Here is a 9,066-nt window from a genome sequence, read left to right as displayed (position 1 = left end):
TCTGGGCTTGGGCTGTGGGATGGCGTCATGCCGCTTAGGCTGGGAGGGAATGGGGACGGACTTGAGCCTGGGGGACCTTAATGCTGCTGGTGCTTGGAGCAGGGCCTTGGGGTGCTGTTGCAGATGGGGTTGGTCTGTGCTTGTGTGCGGGGGCACTTCTAGGCTGGGGAGTGGGCAGCTGGTGCAAGAGAGGGCAGCTCTGGTTCGGGAGAGGGTCAGTGCTGGGTGTTTTGGGGAAGGTCAGCCCTCTTCTCCTGGGGCTGAGTGCTTGTTTGAGCAGGCGGGGGTGGCGGTCAGGTCCTGGCGGGGAGCAGGCTGTGGAAGTGGGGTTGGTCTGTGCTTGTGTGCGGGGGCACTTCTAGGCTGGGGAGTGGGCAGCTGGTGCAAGAGAGGGCAGCTCTGGTTCGGGAGAGGGTCAGTGCTGGGTGTTTTGGGGAAGGTCAGCCCTCTTCTCCTGGGGCTGAGTGCTTGTTTGAGCAGGCGGGGGTGGCGGTCAGGTCCTGGCGGGGAGCAGGCTGTGGAAGTGGTTGCCGGGGAAGCAGAGGGCATTGTGTATGAGAGCAGGGACTGAAGGCTGATCAGCCTGTTCTGAATCTGGACAATTTTCAAGTCTTGCAACAGTTCTCTCCGTGGCTGTGGAAGTGGTTGCCGGGGAAGCAGAGGGCATTGTGTATGAGAGCAGGGACTGAAGGCTGATCAGCCTGTTCTGAATCTGGACAATTTTCAAGTCTTGCAACAGTTCTCTCCGTGTCTTTGTTTTATTTCCTCTGGCTTCAGGCTTTATTGTGCCTTTGTGGCAAGGTGCCATGTAGGGACATGCCACGCTCCCCAGATCCAGGGGAAGGGTAGTGGGTTGGTCTGTTTTGGTGCAGTTCTGATTCCACCTGTCAGTTTTAACAGATGTCTTGTCCCTTCTGTGCAAACAGTGGCCTCTTGCCTACACCTGGGCTGGGATGAGCAGCTGTGCTGGAGCAAAGCTGAGCTTGGCTGCCTGCTCAGGTCACTATTGACATAGCTGATATGTTCCAAAGTCAGCTTGGGGTCTCTGTACCAGCAGCATGTTGTAAAGATGCATGAATAATTCATGCAAGTTGCCCAAGATCCAGGGGGTTTGTCAGCGTGGATAATTTGCCTCTTTTAAAGCCTGTTGATACGTAAGAAATCTGCATTTTATGTTGCACTGCGTTCTTACCTCTGCCTGGCTTTTGTGGTTTGCTTGTCATAGAGATGAAATGGTTTTATTGTGTGAAGATGGTTCTTAATCTGTGGTGTCTGAATGTTATTGTCTTCTAGGAAGATCCGTCCCTGGAGAGACACTTCAAAGGCCATAGAGATGCTGTCACTAGTGTGGACTTCAGCCTCAATAAGAAACAATTGGGTAAACTGTCTCTCTGTTTTGATGGCCAGGTGATAAAGGAAGAGCTTCTCTGCTTTAGTTGAATGGAGGGAGCTGTGGAGGTACTGAGGTCTACAAGAACAAAGAACTTGTTTTTATGATGAAGAGATTTTAGAGAATTTCAGGATAAACATTTCTGTGTGCTTTGAAAAAAAATCCCATTGTTAATCATAGGGGTGGCAGATTGTGTGCATCCTGCTAGAGCTTAAGGGACATCTACCACTGCTTATCATTTCACATACCTGGTTTTACCATGCAGTCAGCTGTAACATAAAACCTTCCTTTTTCTCCTCCATCTTCCATTTCTCGTCTTTAGACACCTGCCCGTGCTTATGCCAAGGCTGATGTCCTGGTTTCCAGTCAGTGGCCCACAGCATGTGCTTTGAGGAGGAACCTGAAGGGGTTTTGGCTCTTAGTGAAGCTGTTGTTCAGGCTGTGTGACAAAGTGGACGTTGCTTTGGCTCGCAGGGAAGCTAAGGCAGCAGTGATGGTTTGAGACCATGTACCTGGCAGGCGGTGGGCACGGGTGAATGGAAACCCAGTGATCTGGGTCAGGGAATGAGCCTGTTCTGGATCCTGCAGCCCACGCAACACTCTGGGAGCTGCAGGGAAATGAAAATTAATCAAACTTGTCTCAGACCCCCTTTCTCCCAGCTGCTGTTTTTTATTGTCTGTTGTCCTTTCCACTTCCTGTGTCTTTGATTGCAGAGCAAGAGTTCACTCTGCTTTGTGTTCGTGATTCTGTTTGTGGATCCCTAAAACTTTATCCAGTCAGTGCAAGTCTGTTCGGCAAGGGCGCTCTGAATGTATAGAATCACAGAGTGGTTTGGGTTGGAAGGGATCTTCAGAGGTCATCTAGTCCAGCCCCCCGGCTGCAGGGAGCATGGACAGCTTCAGCTAGATCAGGTTGCCCAGTGAAATTGTTGCTCATCATAATTTTAGTAAATGAGATCAGGTAGGAAAGGGAACAAATTCTAAGAATTTTTCTTTTTAGGTACTGTTGGGTTGGTTGTGTGTACTGGACTGTTAGCAGATTTTATTTTTCCCCATACCTCCTCCTGCCCTGGCCAATAAAACAGCCAAACTTAGGGGACTTGGTCTTTTTATTCTCTTAGGTTGCTTTTCCAGTCCAATAAGGGTAATAGTTATTGCCCACAAACAAGCATTTCAGTATGATACTGCTTTACTGACATGTCAGAGCATTATTTTCAGTCCTCCTTTTAGCATCAGTCCTGGGGATGCTGTGATACTGCAACTTGATATCCCTGCCAGACAATGACCTGCTGTAGTTCTGACTAACATTCTCATCTCTTGACACTAGGCTGTGTGCTCAAACTACTTTTACGCTCTTGTCTTCCCTTATTTTTCAATATCTTTAAGGAAAGTTGTTGCCTGTATGAAATACAAAACCAACAATTGGACAGACAAATATGTAAGTTTTTTTTTTTACTGAGTGAGCCTGTTTGAAAGAGTCTGTATTAATCCCAAATCAAGAGTAGGAAGAGATGACATTTTTTTTTTGTGCTGAAATGACTGTGAAATAGAAGGACATTTTCAGGAAAATCCATTTGGTATTTTGCCATAACACTAATGAACGGAAATCTTCATGTAATTATGATACTGCCATGCCAGAACCTACCATCAAACTTTTTTCTAGGAACGTTGCAAGATCTCTCTGGAGATCTGTCCCACTTGGCACTCAAATAGAGAGACACAGATGCAGCTTGGTTTCCTTGGCAGGCTAAGATGTGCATATGCCTGTGGGAAATCTACAAAGTTTTTTGCTATTTAAGCATTAAAATTGATTTGAAGGGGTATTTTTGCTGTCCTTGTTTGAGACTTTAAGTTGCCACGGCCATACCTTTGCTCTTTTACGAACCACCAGGGTCCCAGTGTTACGGGCATTACCTCCAGCCCTTTTCCCTCTTGTTTTTGAAGCATACCTTTACACTCTTCCACCCCTTTCTTAGAAGCCCAAGAGTAAGGGCAAGTTGTTGTGGCTGTTGGTTGTTTTTTATTGCCAGAGGTGAATATAGAACTGGGCATGAATGGCAGAGTGGGTGTGAGCAGATACCTCTGCTGGGAACCTACTCTACTGGGAACCTCTGCTTCCCAGTAGAAAACGTGATGAGAGAATCTTCATTCACGGACCCGCCATGTGTTTCCTTAGGGCATGGTTATTTGGAGAAAGTTTTGCAGCTTGTGTGGCTTTTGCCTGTGCAGCTGTTGCATGACCGGACTCTTGGAAGTATGTTGTCAGGCCATGCCAATGCGTGACTGACTTTGTTTTGTTTGAATTGTTAATGAAATGTCCAGTGAGCAATACATTGGTGAAGTTTCAAGGACGACGTGTTTGAGTTTGCTGGAAGCTGTGATGGTGAACTGTGTGTGAAATGTAGTTTCAGTGTAATTGCAGGAGAACTAATGTGAACTTGGTTTTGTGTGGTTCTGTTTCTCTTTTTTATTTCAGCAAGTGGCTCAATGGATTCGTGCCTGATGATCTGGAGTATGAAACCTCAGATGAGAGCCTATCGCTTCGTGGGCCACAAAGATGCAGTGATGTGTGTTCAGTTTTCACCTTCTGGTCACCTGGTGGCCTCAGGCTCTAGAGACAAAACAGTCCGTTTGTGGGTTCCCAGTGTGTAAGTATCTATTCCCTTTTGCCTCTTTTTGTAGCTATGGTTTGGGATTTCCCCCTGATTCTTGATAGCAGTTCTCCAGCTGTGGACCTGGAATCTGTTTGAGGGAAAGAAGAACCAGTTTATGTGGCCACTTAACAGCAGAGGGGTAATTTGGTCCTGAAATTGCATTGGAAACACAACTAAAATCCTTTACAAAGCTTGAAGTCAGCATTAACTTCCTATGCTGCTATAACAAGTCTCTAATAGAACTCATCAGTGGTGAGCTGTTGGGTTTTTCTTCCCCAGTCTGTCTTTCCTCCTAGCGAACGATCGCTTGCTTCTCTGCCAGCGAGCAGAGCTTTTGTGAGCTCGCACATGATTAAAAATTCTCTTTCAGTACTTTGGCCTAATTATGAAGTTTGCATTTTTGAGTTGCTTTAGTTGTTTTAACTCATTGTATACTTGGCAATCGTTAGCTGGGACACCCTAGCTTCTCTTGTTGTACTCCAATGCGTTGTTTTAAGTGACATGTCTTCAGCAAGGAATGCTTAATTGAAGTACAGCACACAAACAGGAGAGTGCTGAAGAACTTCTGCTCGAAGACTTAATCTTGCTGCAAGTAATGAGAAGATTTTTGCAGCCAAGGTGCAGAAAAGCAGCTGCTAGTGTTTCCTCTGGTCTCTTGGTTCCCACACTAAAGAGTGGGATGGATTTTTCTCACTGGACAGGCATCTAAAAACGTGTTGGAGGTCCCTCTGCTTGTGAGCTTGTAAATTGCTGCTATCAAAGACAAAAAGATGATTTTTCTTTGATTGAGAAGCAAACCTGATGATTGTGGTGGCAAAAGGGATTTAAGAAAACCTCCAAACTAGCAAAACCACACAAAAAGCATTCTCCAACTTAAAAATAAACAAGTTGCTTCAGGAACCTGAGAAAGCATTTCTGGATTTTTATTTTTGGTGAGTTCGTATGGTTACGATTACTCATTGGAAGCTCTATTTGATGATCAGTTAAACCATAAGTAATCTCTGCCACAGAACTGATAAGTTCTGAAAGTGACTTAAAAACCTGTGATAAAAGTGCTTTTAAATATCTTAACTTATAGTGAAATAGAACTAAAATTAGCAGGTTGTAACTTCAATTATAATTATTTCAGTTTAGCTAAACTCCCCTGGAAGGAATAATCGCAATGCCTTGTTAGCGTATGTACTATTAAGAGGCACAAGGTGGGTTATGATTAAAGTTTAACCTTGCTGCTCATCAGTTTCCTACAAAGAAAGAGACTAACAGTATCACTCTGCTGTCTCTGGGGCTGTGCTGCTAACACAGAATGTTGAAAACAAACCACAGCGCAAACCTGTTTGATTTCTTAGAAGCCAGCGTATGCATTTGAAGGAAGGACTGGGGTGCAATGAGAAAACTGAACTTGTGTGGGGTTATTCTGTCTCAATTGCTCAGGCGTGTGAGCTCTGTGGCATAGATGACACCTCTGGCTGCCACGACAGAAAAGGGCCAGTGTGGAAAGGGAGTTCTTACTGTTATGTTGGTTGTGAATACCTTGGAGCTTGGCACCTTTACTCTGTGTTTAGTTAGAGAAGGTAAATTGACAAAGAATACTAAATAGACAAAAGAACCCCCCTGTTGGTGTTGAATCAGGTTTGAGAACTTCAGCTTGCCAGTTTGGCACTGTTGCTGAAAGAGGAGGGAGAAGCTGCCCCGTAGTCTGTGGGCCAGGACTGTCAGATTCTTTGGAAATAAAACTTGCAGTCCCTTTAAAGGGCAATGTGTTACTGAAGGAGTTAGTGCTACCCTGGCGTGTGGATTTCTGTCTTTAGGATTTGTTTTTCATAAGCTAAGCTGACAGAGTTTTGTAATTTCATGTTTCTGCATGAGGTTTTTATCAGACTTGGGGATGTTCTGTGGTTTTGGACAGAAAGAAAACTTTCCTGAGGAGTAACCTTTACTGTTCCTTGCCTTCTGGCAGACAAAGGATTAAATAAAACTAGGCAGCTCTGACCTTTTCTGAGGAGAGAGGGAGGGAATAATGCTGGAAGGTATGTAGTGTTTTGATTCTTTGCCCTTTACAGGTTTAGTAATCCTCAGCCTCAGTATAAAGCCTGTTAAATCCTAATGGAGAAGGGAGCAAAATGCAGTGTCTTTCTGTTGTTCTCTTCTGTCTGTGCGTATGGAGCTCCTGGTAGTGCACTGCGTGCTGGAGGTGTATCCTGGGCCAAGAGTCTTGTTTCCCTGTTGGGTCTCTAAACACCTTGCACTTCGGCTCTCCATGCCTTGTGTTTATTCTCCAGAAGAATGCCTCTTGCATTCGTTTGGAAGTGGTGGGTAGAGAAAAATAACAGTAGCCTGTATTTTGTCCTGCCTGGCTGCGTTAATGGTAGCTTGCTCCACGTCATACAGTGTTGGGCATGCTGGATTCACTTGTGCTGTTTCTTGTGTGACATGGGCCAGTAGAGGAGCAGTCATGAGGTCATTGCCTGCCTGGCTCTGTCTAGATGAACTGTGAAAACACTGACCTCCCTCCTCACCTGTCTCGCAGCGAAGGACCTGGTGACAGTACAGAATCTCAGCATCTTCTTCCATATTGCTGTTTCCATAATTTGGTGCAACCATTTAAAACAACAATTATCAGTAGCATTTTTGCCACTTTAGAGGAAACATGGGTTGTTTCCTGTTGGACTGGGCTCCACTATTGAACAGGAACAACAGGTTTAGCTCTGTTTTCTGTAGAGCTCATGAAGCATTGGTTTGTTTGGGGTTGATCAACGTTTGCTTCCTAATGCAGGCACATGCAGTTTCTGTAGAAGTGGTGGCTAATACCACTGCTCAGCATACAGAGCTTTGTGTTCTTGGGTATGTGATGTCTTTGCTGCCCTGTTTTGCAGTTTTAAAGTGCTCTTTCCTTCTGTATAGCAAAGGAGAATCTGTGGTGTTCAAGGCTCATACGGCAACTGTAAGAAGTGTTCATTTCTCCAGCGATGGCCAGTCCTTAGTTACAGCTTCCGATGACAAAACAATCAAAGTGTGGATGGTTCACAGGCAGAAGTTCCTGTTCTCGCTTAGCCAGCACATCAATTGGGTTCGCTGTGCCAGGTAAGTGCGGCTTTCTGGCAAATAGAGATGGGGATTTATCCCGCAAAGCAGCGACTGAGTATCATGGTCTCGTGTAACACGTTTCTGTTGGGGATTATTCAGGTGTGTCTAGAGCCTGAGAGAGGTTGCCAGCCTGCAGAGAGGTCCCTTTGGACAGTAGTTGTGGATACCTGTTTTGTGTTTCTTCAGCGATCTTTGTCCAGCAGAGACTTTCCTCCTTGGTGGTTTGTTTTGTATTTTTCTCTGACCTGCTCAAAGTTGCCAATGGAAGCAAAACGACAGGTTTCTATTGTTATTTCAGCTTATTTACTGCTAGACTTGTCATGCCTCTCGTTAAAAACGATCACCTGTGCTCCTTCCAAAATGCTGAAAGTGCTGCCATAATAAAAGCATCAATTACAAATAACTGTCTCAGATTTGGTTTTCAGCTGTTCTGAGGAGTATATATGCATCTAGGATGAAAGTACAGTTTCACTCTAGGCAAAAAGTTCATTATAGTTCTTGAATGTGGTGGTGGCAGTGGCTGGTAGTGCTAGAGATGCCCACAGCAGAGTAGAAAAAATGTTTCCTGGTAAATATGATGTTCTCCAGTTAGAGGCTTAGGTCCTGATCCTGTGAAATGTATGCCTCTGAAGAGAGGTACTGATCTGTCTTGTGTATGAACTTAATTCATTCTTCTAAGGTGCTTGAATGAAGCTCCTCCTGCTGCAGCTGTTACTTTGGGAGTAATTGTATTGCTCTGAATGCTTGTGGCAAAGGTAGGAATTGTTTTGAATCAGGGATGATAAACAACTTGAGATACATTTAAATTGAAACAAGTAGGACAAGAGGTCTTAAGTTGGACATAGGACTTTTCTGAGGGTTATTTTATGTTTGTGGAATTAGGGATTTGAGGACTTTTGTGGCTTCTTTTATTTCCCCCTTAATTTATGAAGATTGGATTTCCAATCTCTCACTGATGCCAGTGGACTTCTTGAAGAGCAGGGTGTGTTTACCAACGTACTTTGACAGCTGGCCAAATCCAGTTGACCCCATACCCCTTTTGTTTGGGGGCATTTCCTAATCGCTGTATCTCTTATTTTAGATTCTCTCCTGATGGACGATTGATAGTGTCAGCCAGCGATGATAGAACTGTCAAAGTGTGGGATAAAACCAGCAGAGAATGTATACACTCCTTCTGTGAGCACGGCGGGTAAGTCCCTGGTGGTGCACAAGGACCGGCCTTCTTGTGATTTCTGAAATGGGGGTGCCTGGTGGATGTACACCTGGTTTTGTGGCTGGTCCTTTTGTAGCAGGTCCTTGTCCTGGCTATCATTTCTACCTCTTAAAAAATCATTAGCACCCATTACAAAAGCAGCCAGCGGAGGATGAGATGCAAAGAGAGCTTCCAGAACTGCTTTGACCTTCTTATGACTTCTCCAGACTGGAACCCTGAGGCAGTTAGATTTCAATAACTGTCCAACATGTCAAGCCTTAGTTTCTTTGTGCTTGCTTATTTTTGGAAATGCTTAAATTCTTCATTTGTTCTAGCCATGTTAAGCTTTTTTATTTTCCTCCGAGCTGAAGTAAATTAAAAGAGCAAAGGTGTACTAGCAGATTGGTACTTGGATGTTCTGTGTGATCCTCAAGTTTTTGAATAACAAGGTTATTCCAAAAACCACTTTGTATTCATAAAAACAGCTGTTGGATCAGGATTTTTTAGTGAGGAATACTGAGCCACAGCAAAGTTAATTTGTCCAGAAACACAAAACAAGTCCTTACAGAACTGAGACTGGAATCTTCCTAACCTCTTGCTGCATTGAATTAAGTGCAGAGTTTTGTTCTTCCCTGGTAATACACAACAATATTACGACAAATTCAGACAGCATTTTTTTTTTTCCAGCACTCATAAGAACGTTGCTTGTCCAAATGACCTATTTGGATATCTCAACTTCCTCGGCA

At 44.4% G+C, this 9,066-nt stretch overlaps 1 protein-coding gene across 1 annotated transcript in view; it reads left to right on the top strand.

The window, feature by feature from the left end:
* The first annotated feature begins 1,232 nt into the window (after positions 1–1,232).
* Positions 1,233–9,066, top strand: part of POC1A (POC1 centriolar protein A) — a 54,525-nt gene continuing 46,691 nt past the window's right edge. The window contains exons 1-5 of the mRNA XM_010142414.1: positions 1,233–1,254; positions 1,298–1,378; positions 3,867–4,038; positions 6,946–7,125; positions 8,210–8,317. Of these exons, the coding sequence (XP_010140716.1) occupies positions 1,233–1,254; positions 1,298–1,378; positions 3,867–4,038; positions 6,946–7,125; positions 8,210–8,317 (563 nt within the window). The remainder of the gene's footprint in view (positions 1,255–1,297; positions 1,379–3,866; positions 4,039–6,945; positions 7,126–8,209; positions 8,318–9,066) is intronic.

Source organism: Buceros rhinoceros, unplaced genomic scaffold (assembly GCF_000710305.1).
Source record: "Buceros rhinoceros silvestris isolate BGI_N320 unplaced genomic scaffold, ASM71030v1 scaffold17018, whole genome shotgun sequence".
NCBI classification, from domain to species: domain Eukaryota; kingdom Metazoa; phylum Chordata; class Aves; order Bucerotiformes; family Bucerotidae; genus Buceros; species Buceros rhinoceros.
This window is presented reverse-complemented; position numbering and strand designations above follow the sequence as displayed.